Source organism: Ascaphus truei, chromosome 2 (genome assembly GCF_040206685.1).
Source record: "Ascaphus truei isolate aAscTru1 chromosome 2, aAscTru1.hap1, whole genome shotgun sequence".
In the NCBI taxonomy this organism is placed as follows: Eukaryota; Metazoa; Chordata; class Amphibia; order Anura; family Ascaphidae; genus Ascaphus; species Ascaphus truei.
Genome location: NC_134484.1, coordinates 196,531,413 through 196,549,639, shown reverse-complemented (window position 1 = coordinate 196,549,639; position 18,227 = coordinate 196,531,413). Strand labels below are relative to the sequence as shown.

The following is an 18,227-nucleotide window of genomic DNA, read 5'->3' as shown; positions in this document are numbered from 1 at the left end:
ATAAATATTTGTAACAGTTGCAGTTACATGAACCAAATGATACCAAGAATGACATGGTGGTCTATGTATACTCTCTCTGATATCTGTTCTCATGCAAAAACTAGAAGATAAGGTGTCATGTTTCCAATCCAGGAGTGCATAATACGTACATAAACGCAACAGTGAAGATGACGTTAGTCTAAGTTTATATCTGGTGGGCCTCCTGCTGTAATCCAGACCCATGGAAGAAGCTGAGGTAAAACGCGCATTGGAGCAGCTTTCTTCATACTCCCTCTCCTACCTCTGCGATGAACAGTTCAATCTGTTTCTTCACTACAGTCTCATCTTACCTTACTATGAGGCATACTGGACTTTGCCAAGTAATTTTGAGCCTCTGTTTTTGAAAAATTTCTCTGGGACAGTTCATACTTTATAGTCAGAGAATTTTATTTATGTTAACACATGTATATGACGTATGGGCAATATTTTTTTAATACACTTTATTTTAGTTTAAGTTGTGGAGTGCTGTGGTTTTCTTTATGCTAAAAAAATATTTTGTTTTAAATGGAAAATACCTAAATATTTAATGTTTGGTAATAATACAATTAATGATTTAGTGAACCATATTACACACCTTTTCCTAACTTTTTTAAAATAAGAAAGGTCTATGACAAATGAGAATTCCTTTGGAACTTAAAAAAAAAAAATTGAACACAGATTTAAGACTAATGTGATTTTACTAAGGACCATGTATTACATAATCACCCGATTTCAATGGTGCATAGCCCTTCCCTCCATGGTGAGAATCACCATCCAGAGTGGCACTGATATAGGTATAGAAAGTTTAAAAAGACCCATTGTGACAATATAGCACTGTAAATTATGTTCGGTATGCAGAACGGCAACTAATGGGTTAGTCAACAAAAAGTAACATGCCGTGCTGCAGCAGAGCAGGTAAACTTTTATTTTGTTTAGTATGTTACTACTCTGCCTTAAATAGGACACAAAACTACAGTTTTACAACAATAGGGTGAGTTATCACAGGCACCCTGTGTTAATGTGATTGATGCTGATCTAGTTTTGGTTAACTTCGCAGGGTTATTTAAAAAAAAAAAAAAAAAGGACTTCAAAAAGAACAGTACATTCTTTTGATCATTACAGGCAAGCATGAATTACAATCATTTGAGTTTTGTACAACATATAAGAGCGTCAATTCTAAGTATGTATAACCTGACCAGAATTGGATGTCATAGTGTTGAAAATGAATGGAATTACACTACAAGTAGCAGATACGTTTATTTTTAACCACGAGGATGAAATTAATCACATTACATATGTTTACATCCGGTGGGTTATCCTAAATATGACGCCGATACAATTACTATACTAACTACTGGGAGAGCATTATTGAGCCTTTTAGACTTGGATTAAAGGTCAAAGGCTATAAAACGGTCATTAGGTAAAGTGACAAATGACTATCAGGACACACCTCTACAGGGCAGGAAATTTTGTGATGTTCTAGCACAGGTCAAAAAATAGAAACTGGGTGTAATATTCAGGTCTGAAACACAGAAACTAGACATCTTTGGGTATACTGTATGTGTGGGTCTCACATTGCATCATCATAACTCGCTTAGGAAGCCTGTAAGTCAGTTGAGGTACTGTACACAATAGCTCAACAGGTAAAGTATAGGTGTTTCTGTTTTGTTTGCTATTATTTTAAACTGCCTGATGCTATTAACTATGTTATTTTATAAACTTGTTGTAATGTGACTGTTCATTATATAATTTCTAAAATTGAATAAGTACTGTCATTGAGCTGTGAAGCTGGGAAAGGATTGTTCTCATTTTCGGACACCTATTCTGTTTTCTAAATTTGAATTTATGTGAATTTGTACATTTTTCTGGGAACAAGGATGCCGGACTCCTTAGGTATAAGCCCTTAACTTAATCATTGCTTGAGTATCCTCCTAGGTACTGTTTAATTTATAGTCTCAAATTTCAACACAAATTAAACGTATACAAGTAATAAAAATAAAAGTGGAATTTGATAGAGAGATTTTCAATATATAGTAATAAATTCAGGTTGCCTTGTACAGCTAGAGCATTTTATGGATTTGGTTTCACTATACAAATCTTTCATCTCAGTAATTGCTGGGAATTGTGATCCTAGTACCAATAGTAGTATTTTATCATTAGTAGATTAACACCTTCTAGTCACATTAACAATTTCCTTCAAAAGGAAACATGGTTAAGGCATTCTCTAGACAGGATTGAGGGCCAGTAGTTGACATTTAGCACTCTCAAATGGCCCCAAACTGTGCATACAACCAGGTAAAATCAAAGGGCTTGCAAATCTCACACAGACTAGAAAATCAAAAAGAAGATAATGTAATATACATTATCCCCTGATCTTAGTTTTATGAAAACTATAAAATGTTGTGTGTGTTTAGGAATCCGAGACAAATAAAAAAAAAAATACAAATAAAAAATACTGCGTTATCATAATGCAATGAACAAGGGTATTGCCTAAAGAGACAACTTCAAAGTAATATAATTGAAAACGGATAGAAAGACAGAGGGGGAAAAAAACAAACAAGATGGAGAGCTTCAGAATAGTCACAGAACTGCTCAATTAGTTCAAAGGGGTGACAAAACAAAGAGAAAACCGCATGTTTCTATTACATTCAGGTGTTCCCTACTACAAATATAAAAAATACAAAAATGTTAAAGAGTTTAACCAGTATAAAACCATAAAATGAAACTATAGGAGAGAATATTTGGTAAATGCCTTATACATTTGGTGTAATAGTTCTGAGTCACACATCCAGAGGGAAAGGATTCAAGTCTTGAAGCAGGAATTCCCATAAAATAAATATACATATTTAATTCATATTGGAACATGGCAAGCTGATCAATGGTTGCCAACCTCTGGGGCTGGTTCCTCACATGTTTGTAGTTATTTTTAATGTGCCATGTTTGGGACAAAATACTACAAATATTGCCTCAGGGTCACTAATAGAAATTTGCAATGTCATGCCCAGATGATATTGCAACTTTCTATTGGCTGCCAATGCGAGCCTGACCCCCACGGGACTGATGTTTCTATCCTTAACAAGTTTTTTGTATGACAAGGTATATCAATGAGAACAAGGGATCCCCCTCCTTACCCCCCCCCCCCCAAATGTAAAAATGTGGCTTGATGAAGATGAATAAATTGACAGTTTAAAGCTGCAGTTCAGTCTTTTTTTTTTTTTTTATTTATTTTTTTACTTCAATAGTTTCATGTGTGCAATCTCTAATTACCTAAAGAACTGTATAGCTGCAGGTCAATTCGTTCTCCATGTATTGATAGGCGAAATTTGGTGACATAATTAGTGAAGGGATCTGTTTTTCTTCTGCTTCTGTCTCTCAATGGAAGCTCATGAATATTCATGAGCACTCCTGCACTGACATGTGCTAGAGGGAGGACAGGGCTGACAAAGGGGTGTGCCAGGGCTTGTGACAGGACATGTAGGGGCAGTGCCTTAGCAAATGGCTGTTAAAATAGAATACAAGAAAATTGGTCTTTCAAAGTTGTTTTTTTAAAAACAGAAAATGCTAAAAGTATTTTTTCTTACTACAGAACTGATTTATTAAAAAAAACACACATGCAGGATATTGACTGAACTGCAGCTTTAATTGCTGAACTTGACCACTCACTGTATAAGTTTAAAACAAACAATTGTACACATTTGTTGTATGCTGTCAAATTGTTAATAAACAAAGTGAAAGGGGAAAAGGAGTGATAGCTTACCTTTTCCATTTATTGTTAAGGCTGATGCTGCCGTCACCGTCAATGGCATCTGAATCTGTGGTACCAACGTTTGTGGTCTTGGTCTACTCCCCATTCGAGCTCTTTCTGCACCAGGTCCCAATAAAGCCCCAACCGGTTTCTCAGCTGTTACTTCAGGCGCTACAGAGTCTTGTTCCTGTTCAAAACGGTTCAGTTTTTCCGTATTTTCATTCTGAAATCCATCAACTAAAATTCTGCTTTTCATTGGACTTTTGGGTACGAGGATTTTAATACCGGATCTAGAAAGGTCCATATTTTTCCTGAGCGGAAACGCTTGGGATGGGCTTTTACGTAATTTCGGACTGCTAGCAAGAAGTTGGTTATTTTTTGAGTCACTGTCTTTGCAAATAGCTGACAATTTCGGAGAAGTTTTTGAAAAAGAACTATTGGTTGACCTGGAAATTTGTTTTCTGGCATTATTTGGAGAGGTCCGGTTTGCTCTGGATATTGTGTTGTTGTCTTTTGACTTTTCGTTGTGTCGTCTATTGAATTCATGGATATATTCCTCACAGTTTACTAGATGTTGTTCTGGTTCCCAAGTATCATCTTCACTGTCATATCCTTTCCAATGCACTAAATACTCGATTTTACCCTTTTTATTTTTTCTTTTGTCAACAATTCTTTCTACCTGAAAAAGGCAAATTTGATAAAATTATAGGAAGTTCCCATTAAACTTGTGTGAAATACGTATTTTTCTAAAAACCACCATAACGGGAAAACAACCTGAAAACCGTATTGAAAGGGGACAACGTAAACCAGCAAATCTTAAAAGCTTCTCTTTGGAATTATTATCAATAGACTAATCATTTTATTGCTCCCCGACCTTTGAATGATAACAAATGAATTTGAAAATGATCATCAAACAACTCAATATAAAAATAAATCCCTATATCTCTACTATGTTGTGTGGGTGGAAAGCAAGGCTGGGCGAAAAAAAATATATTTTCCTGTAACTATGACAACAAGAAATAGAAAACATAGGCTCAATAGGGCATAGAAGTTAGTGACTACTCAAATGTTATCCTTGGTTACAAGTGCAACTGACTCTTTTCCCTCAAATCCCCACCAGATTTCTTATCTCAAAGGGGGGAAAAAAAGTACACTTTGTAGGCCATTTTTTCTTCATGACAGGATCACCCATAAACGGTCACAAACATGCAATCAAATCCACTGAAGATAGACGTACACATCAAGTGAAAAAGTTTTATATGGCCATTTAATGTGTAGGGAGAGACAAAAAAACGCATTTGTCATTTTTCTCCTTTCAAAATACATTAAATGGTCATATAAAGACCCTTTTTCTCCTGGTCTGTGCATTCGGTTCAGCGATTTAAAGATAAGAAGAGGGTGCAGCAGAGAGGGCCCGGACCATATAAAAAGTATGTTATAGCAATCAGTGGCTCTGTAGCCAGAATGTCTGGCGACACTGTAGACATTTTTGCAATTAAGGTGATTCAAAATCAAAACGGTCACAAAAATCTTGACCGGGTAACCTATTAATGGATACAAAATTATACCTTTTTGTCAAGTTTTTTGGAAAGAAGCACAAAATAATTGTTAAATTGAATTGTTATGCTTCATAGCATTGCACTGTATTAAGAGTCGGTAAAGCCGAATCAAAAAAGAAATTGAAGAAAATTAGGTCAATAATATTCCACTGTCCAGTTACCATTATCAATGTAATATATGCATTTACATTCACCTATACTGCCAAAGTTAATTTCAGCGATATAAGTCAATAGTTTTGCTATTAACCTTAACAATTGGCAGATTGTACTGCCACTTGGCATTTTCAACAATCACCGAAATTTTGATGAGCATGATGTAGCAAACTTTTCAGGTTCAAAAGCAGCACCAGGAAAAGGAAAGAAATGGATGCCATAGAATGAGAGGGGTATTAAAATCATAAAATATCTGCTCAGCATTTCGTTGATATTTAACATTTCTAGGCGTATGTATAATGGTACCATCGTCACAGAGTTCTTGTCAGGTTCTAAACAAAAGAGCACTCTAGATCCAAATTCATGACAATAATAGGCAGCCCCAAGTTTTCATTCAACTCGGCACCCTAAGAGCAGGTAGATTATTATACAATGCAGTAAAATAGAAGGCACAATCAAATCACTTTCCATTTTATAGCAACAAAACTGAGGGTGGAGGGAGACCACAAAGAACCTCTATAAAACAGTCAGTTTAAGTTATTTGTGACAAATACATGAATTTGAATAATTTCCTTACAGATCATGGGGCTAAAATGGCCACACAAATGGCACCACAATATGCCCAGCCTCTTCATAACAGGACTCTCTCAAACCCCATATGTCTTTGATATATATCAACAGATCTTCTCAACAGTTAACTGGCTGTTGATCACACTTTTACAGCTATCAACAGTTGGTATTAAAAGATGGACAAATTAGATGTTTGTGCAAAGACCATTACAGATTTTGTACATTTTAAGGAGTAGGTTAACTGAACCAACCAAACACTCAAGGAAATACGTTTTCTTGGGAGCACACCATACATTTAGTAAAACTTAACATTTAATTCTGAAATAAATCTAAAACATCTCACTGAGAAAAAAAATAAAAAAAATAGTGAGAAACAGAGTGTCAGTGATGTGCTGCAAACCTTACTTACAATGTACAGGAATAATCAGTCAACTCAAATATAGCATGGTACTATTTAATGGCTGATCACTGCTACTGATAATCACTTAGCATGGGGATATATGGTTTCCCATGTAATGACTGAATTGTTAGTAGGGCTCAAATTACAAGCTCTCAAAGATGTAAACGCCACACTGTGTGTCACAGGAGAACTGCTAATATTATGCAAGCCCCTGTAATAGTAGAGGCAGCTCACAGTTGAGTAGCAGACCCTCCTAAATATTGAACACACTATACAATTACCCCCGCTACAGCCAGATGTAGGTAGGTAATGGTGCTTAGAGGGGCTAAATTGATATAAGACCAGAGATGAAAAGAACCCCTATATAGCACTCTATCACTATGTGAGATGATGACAATATTAAAACATTATTTTATTAAGAACTAATTAAAACAATGGGGTTTAAAACAAGAATTAAATAAATTGCAAGCGCTTTTGTGACTAAGGGTATCCTTGGTCAAGGGGCATGGTGTAGGACAGATGTTTTGGATAAACACCTTGACCTTCCCCGGCAGTGAGGACTTCCATTCTCGTACCTTTGGCACAAGTTTGTAGCCTCGGTTGGCGTCTTCCTCTGGCGTAATCTCTAGAGAGAAAAGATGATCGGCCTCGTCTCGGCCCGGATAGCAGCATGCTGCGTACATGACCTTCACTCCCCCTGGTGGATTCTCTGTCAACCCCTTTGTGTGGTTGAAAAAGTCACTATATCCTTCCTCGGCTGAGATCTGACAGCCCTCTTCCTTCAGTACTGGGTGAATTTGTAGGGCAGACAGGGATAGTTTTCCGGCCTCTTGCAGGTATGCTCGGATCACCACCCGTACCACATCATCGTGGTTCTCAGGGCATATCAGAGCCTCCACATCCATGGTGTGAGACTTGCCAGTGTTCAGCTGTGGTATTTCCAGTCGAACCTGTACCACACCGTCAATGGGATAGTCCTCATTGCCGAGTTCCCACAACTTCATCTTGTCCGCCGACTACAAGGGCAGGTACATAAGATGTTGGTTGTAGAAAGGGCGGTACACTATGGTCACTTGGGACCCGGTGTCCATCACAGCCAATGCATAGATGCCGTCCACGAGGACGCGTATGATGGTGGCCGATCCCACGCGACTAAGCATCCGATGGGGGTGTTTCATCGGGGCTTGGTACTGGTGTGCTCTCTGAGGACGTGGAGGGTGTTTCAGCCAACTGGACTTTGCAGATCATGGATTTAGAATCAAATGTCCTAGTTTTTTTTTCTGGGCAGTTCGAGAAGTGACCCTTCTGGCCACAGAAGACAACATCGTTCTGGCTCACCTCGATCCTTTATGTAGACGAGCCTCAGCTGGACGTCCTGGACGCAGCGGCATGTGCTTTGGGAGGAGGGTCATCTTCAGTGCCTTTTGCCTCCTTGGGTTTTGGGGTCAACGCCCATTTGAGCTCGTCCTTGCGGTGTTCCTTGGACTTTGTAGGAGTATGCAAGCGGGTATATGCCTCATGCCCCTTCACTAGTCCTAATACTGTAGCTCTTCAAAGGTAGGTGCTGGTCCTTGGAGTAGGGAACACCTGATCATGATGTGATGAGTAGGAGTAGCCCCTCCGAGGAACTGCTTGTGACTAAATTCATCCACTGTAGACGCTGGAATTATATGGTGAGTCCGCAGTTTCCATAGGACCAACTGGATCCGTTGAATGAAGATGGACAAGTTTTCCCCATCCTTCTGTCTGAGGCGATAGTATTTGGACCATAGTTCACTTTTGTCTTCTTCTATCCCATAGATGCGCATCAGCAGGTCCACGATCCTTTGTGCCGAGATGTCGGCGTTCTGATCACGGTGCATGCTCACCAGGGTGGAGGCTGGAGGTTGGAGGCTCTCCATTATCCGCTGCACCGCCTCGGAGCAGGACCATTAGTCCAGTACCTTGAGGGTGTGTTCCCTCCAGGAATCGATCCCTTCTTAGCTCACGGGGTTGGGGTCATCCCGGCTAAGGCCTTGATCTTCCTATAGATCTGGGCCTAAGATGACATCGTGAAGGCCTCCACTAGTTGCGGCAGGGCCACTCCCAACTCGGAGCCGCCAACTGACAGGCGACTGTAGTATGCTGCCCCTTGGCTAGGAGCAGGCATAGGACTGCTCTCATACCGGTTGTGGGTAGTTGGCAGTGGCAGTGTGTAAGCTGGGTGGGATGCCTCTAGTATGGCACTTGGGATGAATGTTATCCTAAGCATGGGTAAGTCTACACTGATGGGAGTACCTGAGGCCGGGGCTGGGGTCCTCCATCCCCCGGAGAGGTAGGAGAAGGCGGACGCTTCGGCCTGAGAGGGGACATCTGAGGAGAGTCCCAAGGTGGATATACAGTATGAGCAGGTAGCCTTCGGTATATGTAGAGCCTGAGGGGCATCTGCCAAGTATATTTCTTGGCCCACGGTCAGAAGTATGGTACTCCAATAGAATGTGGAGTCATATTCTCGGTCTCAAACCCATGCGTTGGCTAGGCCAGGGAGTTGTCTTAGTTGGTTCCGGACCTCCAACAGGGACGTGAGGGTGTGAACATTTCCAACGGCCATCACGTGGCTGGGTGGTTCTCGGACTTTCAAGGCCCATGCATGGACCTCCTGTCTTGAGGGCACAAGCATGATGGAGAATTTGATGTACTTTAATTTGACTGCCGAGTCTGGCACCCCAGGTCTGAGATCTCAGCAGCGCCTCCAATTGTAGCGCAGTTTCCCCTACCCTATGGGAGATATAGCGGCTACAAAGTGTGTGTGGTGCTTTACCTCCACACGGAGGCCTGAACTTCCGCTGCTGGGAGCCTGGGGTGTAATTGGATCGTCTGGAGACAGGATCCCTCACAGGTGGAGGCGCTGACCCAGTGCAATAAGTACACAGTGTATATATCAACAAGTTTACTGACATGCAATAGGCAACACAATAACACATATAATGCGGCCTCGCACAGCCTTACCCACACACCATACCCCACTGTCCATCCACATAGTCCACAGTCGATGAGAGTGTCCCCCAATGTAAAAGAGGTGCCCTGGGCACCTACCCAACCCGGTGTCCACAGAAGCCAGCCCACTCGGAAGTGTGCAACAGTGCTGCCCACAGTGTATAGTTGGTGCACTTTGTAGATGGGGTATACCTGCCAGGTGCTCCAACACCCGGTAGCACCAATTGAAGACAAGGGTCCGTCCGGTCCCACGCCGTCAGCGATGAGTCCGCCTCCACGTGGGGTAGATCCAACTGGAGAGTCCCACCTTAGTTTCTTTATATGTTGGTGGTCTGATCCCAGACCACTTCTGCTGCTTGGCATCCTTTGCTGTGTCCCTGACACTTATCAGGTAATGGGGCAGTGTCCCTGTCTAAGGGGCCTGTCCCTGTAGCTGCCACATCCTACAGGGAGCCGGGCCTAGCTGGGGCCTAATAGGGGGTCTCTGGCCTAGTGCAGGGGCCACAGACACCCTGCACATACACCACCACACTTCTGTGTCCCAGCTCCAACTGGCGTGCTCCTCTGTGTGCCATATGTAACAATCTCGGGAACAGGGGATCCTAGCAGCCATGTGACCGGTAGCCCTCTGGCCTTCTGAGAGCTGTAGTCCCTGTGGATCACCGTCTCTAATGGGCGCCACTCCATTCGCGCTACTGCGCATGCGCAAAGCCCATGAAATGGCCGCCGCACTACATTCTGCGCATGCGAGGTCACTCCCAAGATGGCGGCGCCCTACTAAAGGGAGCCGAAGCGGATCTCCGGCGACCCGCTCGCCATCCAACAAGCGGGCCTGCCTCTGCCTCCTGCACAGCCGCCATGCTCCCGCTCACCTCCGCGCTCCCTGGCCACCTGCCAGCTCTTGCCGCAGCCACGGGGGGAGGTAGGGAACAGCCACACGCATAAATCGGGAAAACCAGGTATGTCCAACTGACATTTAAATTACACACTTATGCGAAGGACACTTACAGACAAACTCTTTTGTATTAAATCTGAAAAGTAACTGCAAGATAGGAAACAAAAACATGGGAACTAAAAATATTGTCATATTATACTTCTTTTTTTTTTTTAAATGGTAGAATAAAAATCGCTGATTTTACAAAATCAGTATTGCTCTCATCTTCCATGGGTTTACTGTAGCACCCATGTAATAATAATAACATGTTCTTGTATAGCGCTGCTAGTTGTACGCAGCGGTTTACAGAGACATTTTGCAGGCACAGGTCCCTGCCCCGTGGAGCTTACAATCTATGTTTTTTGGGGGTTTTTTTGTAGGAAAAAACTAGTGAGATCTTCAATATTCAAAGGTTCACAAATGTGCACAATATTTTGGTATTATAAATAAAGACTTGAGATTTAGTTTTAGTTGTAACTGTTAGTCTTGAAATAAGCCTTTTTTTAATGCTAAACTTTTTTTTTGGTTAAATAAAAATATTTCTCATTATCTAATACAGATAGTTTTCAGAACACAATTATGGTCACATAGCAAACTGTCAACTCCCACTGAAAGTACCCACATAAAATATGACAGTCTTGGTACAGGAATAATGTACTGTATTTCGTATTTGCATCTAAAATGTCAAATAATGTTAGGCTATTAGAAAGTTTTTGGGAAGGGTGGTTATTTTATATATATATTTATTTGCACTACAAGTGGCAAGGTTAAAAAAATGAATATTTATATGATATATATAGTATTAGAAAAACAGCTCTTTGTCTCCCTGGCCTTACGGTAAAAAATGACCCCAATTACACCAGCACAAAATCCAATTTTTAAAACTCTTATTTAAAACTTTTTAAAACTCTTATTTTTTAAGTTTATCAAAGTTTAGTAAAAACAGAAATAGTAAATTAGGTCATGGAAAACGTAGCAAAGCAGACAAAAATAGATTGAATTTCACTCCCTCCAATGTCTACCGCACAAACCATTCTGTTCCCACTTTCCTTTCACAACAAAAAGTATTATTTAGGACAGGTGTGCGCAAACTGGGGGGCGCGCCTGATTATTGTGGCTAGGCAAGGCAGTTACAGTGGCCCCGTGCTCTTCCCTAAGGCCTTTAAATTTAATGCTGGGGGACCGTTCGAGACCTCTAACTCGCTTACCTTGATTCAGCCAGCTTCGGGCGACCTGTTGCCATGTCAACCCAGCTGGTGACGTCACATGACCCTTTAGTGTCCTTTGACGCCGGCACAAAGGTAGGGGGGGAACTTGAAGTTCCTCTACATTAAGCACCAGAGGATTCCTACCTTCTACCACCTCCCTAAAATCCACAAAAGTCTCGTACATCCACCAGGGCGACCGATAGTGTCTGGGGTGGAGTCAATGACATCCAGCGTGTCGCAGTATGTAGATTTTTATTTACAACCATATGTTATCTTGCTCAGATCGTATCTGAGGGACACGCTGCACGTCATTGACCCCACCTCTGGCATTCAGTGGAAGGATACTTATCTGTGGGCCACCTGCGATGTTTCTTCTCTATATACTTGTATAGAGCATCGCAGGGGTATCAATGCTACTAAATATTTTCTAGATAAGGATTTGTCTCTACATCCAGATCTGAAACAGTTTCTGCTCTCTTGCATTGAATTTATTCTGCAACACAATTATTATTTTTTTGAGAGCATTTCTTATTTTCAGATATGTGGAACAGCCATGGGACCAGGTTTGCACCCAGCTATGCTTACCTATACATGGGGTTGTGGGAGGACCACCATGTTTGGGACAATGCTCGGCTGGGGGCGGGACTGGTGTTCTTTGGCCGTTTCATTGATATCATTTTGATCTGGGATGGGGATAAAGCGGACCTTACTTCGGTCCCTGAGTCATTAACATCAATGACATGGGACTCAAGTTTACTTTTGAGATTGTTTCCTCACATATTAGTTTTTTTAGATTTAGGGCTGTTTATTTCTCCAGGGGGATACTCGTATTCATACAACAACGCACTTCAAGGAGGTGAATGCAAATAGTTATTTACATGCCTCTAGTGGACATCAGAAATGGCTGGAAAATATTCCAAAGAGTCAGTTTTGTAGAATTAAACGTAACTGTACCTCTACAAAGGACTTTGTTCACCAAGGTCAACTTTTGATCAATACATTTCTTGAGAAGGGCTATGATAGAACTCTAGTCTTAAAGGCCTTTGATGAGGCTAAAACAGGCAGATCGAACTACATTGTTGGGATCATCTAAAAGACATATGTATCGAGACAAACGAAAAAAGATTGTCCAAAGTCTGATCAAGATTTCTGCCCACGATTTATCACCAAATACAATTCAGCTGCCTCTTCCATCAAAGGGATTCCTAGACGCCATCGGAAAATCCTTCAAAGTGATCCTGTAATAGGCTCCCCGCTCCCCACTCATAGCCCCATCCCGTTTAAACGTGCCATGAACATCAAAAAAGTACTGGCACCAAGTAAGTTAAAGGTACCTACACATGGGGAATCTAGGATTATCACTGATAAAGGGAACTTTAAAATGTGGGAGAAAACAATGCCTTACATGCAAACATCTGGTCACCACTGGTTCTTTTAAATCACACACTAACGATTCTTTGAAGTTAAGGGATCTATTGATTGTCTTATCTTCATTCATCGTCTACTTAGTGTCATGTTCGTGCGGCCTACAATATGTGGGTCGCACAATTCGTGCTATGAGCACAAGATTTTTGGAACATAGACGTAGTATCATCAATGGCAATCAGGCACACACCTATACAAGCCTTTTTCAAATGTGCATTCCAAGGATCCCACCTCTCTTTCCATTATGGGTCTTGAGCACATTCCTCCTTCATTGCTTGGAGGAGATACAGTAGGTTCAAGAGGCTCTGTCTTCGAGAGACCGTTTGGATCTATATGTTGGGAACTCTGTCTCCTGGGGGGTTCAATGAGTGCATAGACACCAGCACTTTGGTTTAATTCTATGTCTAAATTGTTCCTGTCCCACTTGGTTCACTATACACTTTTTAAACAGAATTTATTATTAATACCCTTTTTTATCACTATTGTATGTATACACATTATTGTTCTTGTAGGTCAGGGTCCTGTGAGCTTATCTCTGACCGTATCTACATACATGTGAGCTGCGAGTTGTGGGTTATTGAATTATTTATGGAATTGTTCATGTTCCACAGCTCTCTCACTTGTTTATTCATTATATTACACATTTTTAACATTTATATTCAATATCAGGTTTTATTTTTAATCATCATATTGCAGTATATCTGCCTCATTGTTCATCCGTCTCCATTATGCATGAGGTCATTTTATATTCTATGCATACATATTTTACATAATCTTTTAAATATTTACTATGGCACATGCAATCACATAATTATGCACACACACTATTTACATGACATTATGTAGTAGATTCACATTATGATATCACTTCACGTACATATATTCAAGCATCATTTACATATTCTCACACAATATTATTTATCACCTATATTCACACACACAATTAGTTTCACTTCATCAATAGTTATTTATATGAATAGTTCACTAGTTGTAATGCCCATATATGCATTTTAATATATGGTATATTATATATATTGTTTACTATATATATATGTATATATATATATATATATATAGTAAACAATATATATAATATACCATATATTAAAATGCATATATGGGCATTACAACTAGTGAACTATTCATATAAATAACTATTGATGAAGTGAAACTAATTGTGTGTGTATATATAAAAACAATGTATTATATATATGTGTATGTATTAAGACACACAGACTACCGCATACACACCAGCAAATTACTGATACTCAAACAAGCTGGCACATATTCTAATTATGTACTAGAAGCCAGCGGGGATCCAGGGAAAGGAATCATAAGAATGCAACACAAAAAAGAATCCCAAAGGGATCTCAAGTATATCCAAAAGTAAACAAAGTTTATTAACGTAATTAAAAAAAGGGGAGAAAATATAAAAGTGGTGGCCACTCCCAGTAGAAGACTCACGTCGAAACCTGTAGGAGTGGGAGGGTGGTGGTGGGACTTTTTCTCTGACCCTTTGATATCGGGGCTCATCATCCTTTACTCTGCGGTGATGTACTGTATCTGGGACTTTGTTATTTACATGGACTCTGAATAATTTGACACCAAACTTTGTACCTTGCAGTACTCATGTGTATTTGGTTATTTACCATGTATTACTACCATCAAGATTTTCTTGTTTCATTTCAAGCAATTCTTGCTGTTTCATCTTGCATTTCTGCATAGAATGGTTTTGAGTGTTCATTCAGTGTATCTCTGGCCCATTTACACGTATGCTCTGCTCCCTATCACTAGTATCCTTTAGATTCAGCTGGATACATTGTTATTAGGTTCAGTCCTCAGATGTTATTTTTCTTGTGTCAGTTTCTCCATTTCTTTCAGAGTCTTTAACCCTGTCCTTATAATTTTTCCTTTGCCTCCATGTACGTTTTTGTCCCCAGTAGTGATAGTGATTTGTTCCACGCCACTTTTATATTTTCTCCCGTTTTTAATTACGTTAATAAACTTTGTTTACTTTTGGATGTACTTGAGTGCCCCCTTAGGGATTATTTTGTGTGTTGCATTCATATGTTTGTGTATATTCTTTTTAGTATATGCATTATGTAAACTATGTTGGTATCCTCGTTTGTTCTGTTTTTGGACATGGGTTTCTCTTCAATATGATTAAAAGAGTATCAATATGTTTATTGTTTAATATTCTTATTTATATTATGATGATGATCCATATACATACACACAAACATATACAGGCAAACCCCACATTAACGTACGCAATAGGACCGGAGCATGTATGTAAAGCAAAAATGTACTTAAAGTGAAGCACTACCTTTTTCCCCACTTATCGATGCATGTGCTGTACTGCAATCGTCAAATACGTGCATAACTGATGTAAATAACGCATTTGTAACAGGCTCTATAGTCTCCCCGCTTGCGCACAGCTTCGGTACAGGTAGGGAGCTGGTATTGCTGCTCAGGACGTGCTGTGTGAGCTGCTGTTTGCCTGTATGCCTGTATCTCATATTTTCCGTTACAGGCATACCCCGGTTTAAGGACACTCACTTTAAGTACACTCGTGATTAAGTACATCTCGCTCAATAGGCAAACGGGAGCTCACGCATGCGCCTGTCAGCACGTCCTTCGAGGAAGGTGGTTGTGTTCCTGTGGATAGCTGTTCGGGTGTTCCAGTGTTTTTATTTTTATTTCCGTTTTTTTTATTTATTGTTTATTATTATTTTATCAATTGGCTTTCCTTCCTCACGTTTTTCCTAGTGTTTCACATTCCCATTCCTAGAGCCTCATTCCTTGTCATATATGTTGTTTGTTTTGTTTTGTTTGCCATACAATATTGAATATTAGCCACGTACATCTCTTATGAAGTTAGTACATACCTTTATCCATCATTACATATTGGCACTGTAATTTTATGTTTTTGAGAGAATATATATATAAAACTTGTGAGCACATTCACATGTCTTAGGCAGGTCTGCAACCCTGCCTTACACCATTATCCCCAGCATACAGTGCTTCCACTGCAGCAAGGGATTCTGGGAAATGACATGCAAATGAGCACACGTGTTACCTTTTGTCTGAAAAACCATTGTTACATGGAGCCCATATAAGCTAATGCTCGCTGTTAACACAGCTATAAAAGCACAGCATGGGAATCAAATGCAAAGCCAGAGAAACCATTCACAGACATGTTTCAACCTTAATGGGTATCATCTGTGTGAAGTTGGTTGCACTGCTGTCTTTGCATTTTCAAGACTGTAGGGTTTACCATCACGTTTTAAGTTATGGTGGGTGAAAAAGGCAACACGAAACATCCACCAAAACACTTGTGTTGAAAACTACTTTTTTGTAGTGATTTTGCTGCCTCGTGATTGCCTGACTTCGGAATGGTATTGTACACACATGCATATACATAAATATTATTGTGACATAGTCCCAAGATATTAGGCAGCTTTCTGCCCGATTTAGGTCAGAAAATGCAGGAATATAGCAAAAGGATCCATTCCACAGCTTTACATTTACTCAGGCTGGTGCATGGAAAGTCCAGGCCACAGTTTATAATAGGTCTAATTCTCCCTCACCTGCTCTCCTAATTAAGGAACAGGTATTTATGGCAGATTCCCCCCTCTCCCCCTCCCCTAGACCCTGGAGGTATCGCTATTCCCCTGCATCCAGTTCGGGGAAGACGCCCCCTTCAAGTAACATAGTACCCAGAAGGTCTACCTGGACTCTCTTGGGACCGAGTTCCCACAACGAACAGATAAGACAAACAAATGTATATTGCTGTGTCTAAAGACTATGGTTATTATGCTGTCTAGTGACCCTAAATGAGAGGGTATTGTTAAAACTGGGAAACCAGGTTAGTTGGCCCAGCAACAGGTAGAAAGCCTTATTCTGCTGTGTACTTAGATCCCTTTGGTCTCTTAAAGGAACAGTGTGTGAAATATTGTATCACTGATAAAAAAGTAGTCAATCCGCTGAAGGTTAATGACTGAGTGCCTCCTGCCTATACCTGTCAAAGCTGCAGTCCCTTAGGGGGATGAAAATGAAGCAGGCAGAAGACTTAATTACGCAATACAATACTTTGTATTATCCTGTTATTTCTCTAACTAACCCTAGAAGACCGTGTCGTGAAGAGGCCAGACAGGCGTCAGCGCTATAAAAGAGGGGCGTTTGTCACAATATATTAGGTCGAAACAGCTGTCTGTGGGTAGGTTTACTGGCTATGCATCTTAACCTAGGCTGTGCTCAAAAGCTGTGCAATGCAGCAAGCATAAGCTTACAGGGGACCATGTGATATGGATTTGAAGCAAAAGGTGTGTGCTCATTTGCATGTTATTTCCCAGAATACCTTGATGCAGTGGAAGCACTGTATGATGGGTGATAATGGTGAAAGGCAGGGTTGCAGACTTGTCTAAGACATGCAAATGAGCACACAGAAATATTTCCATGTGTACATATACATAGTTTCTGTCAGTCTTCCCTTACGAAGGTCCCGTTAGGAGGACCGAAACGTTGGTCTATATGTACCACTTTTCACCAAACTACTTTTGGTGTGCTGTCTCATGATTGCTTGACTTCGGAATGGTATTGTACACACACACACACACACACACTAATATATATATAATATATATAAAAATTATATATATAAAAATAATATATATATAAAAATAATTTATATATAAAAATAATATATATATATATATATATATATATATATATATATATATATATATATATATATATACATATATATATAAATAATATATCTTAAAATATAAATCTGAAAGTTGTGGGGTTGTAGATGTTGCCAATCAGATTGCTCTGTATCCCTGCCCCGCCCTGCACGCCTCTCATTGGCCTGCGTGGCTCTATGGCTCTGACGTCACCCAACTGCCACTCTCTTCTCCTCCTCAGCCAACTGCCACACACACGCACAAGCACTGTCCTCTTCACCCAGCTCACCTCCCCACCCTAACCCCGATCCCCCACACCACCAGGCTCCGTCGCTCCCTTCTGTCCCGCTCACCCCCTGCGGCCTCCTCTTCCTGCCTCTGCCGGTGTACGTTGCGGATGGCGGCGGAGGAGGGTGGGGGGTACAGCGCCCGAGAAAGCCGCCGCTGAGCGCCGCACGGAACTGCGGGGGGGCGGGGCCTGCGCCCGAGAAAGCCGCCGCTGAGCGGATTTCTCTTTGTGGAGAATCATTCTGTTCTATTTATTCTTATAG

At 40.6% G+C, this 18,227-nt stretch overlaps 1 protein-coding gene across 4 annotated transcripts in view; it reads right to left on the bottom strand.

Moving 5' to 3' along the window:
- CDYL (chromodomain Y like) overlaps positions 1-18,227 on the bottom strand; it is a 134,631-nt gene that overhangs the window by 64,856 nt on the left and 51,548 nt on the right. For all 4 annotated transcript variants that reach the window (XM_075585777.1, XM_075585778.1, XM_075585779.1 and 1 more), the window contains exon 2: positions 3,776-4,442. In XM_075585777.1, coding sequence (XP_075441892.1) covers positions 3,776-4,442 — 667 coding nt within the window. The remainder of the gene's footprint in view (positions 1-3,775; positions 4,443-18,227) is intronic.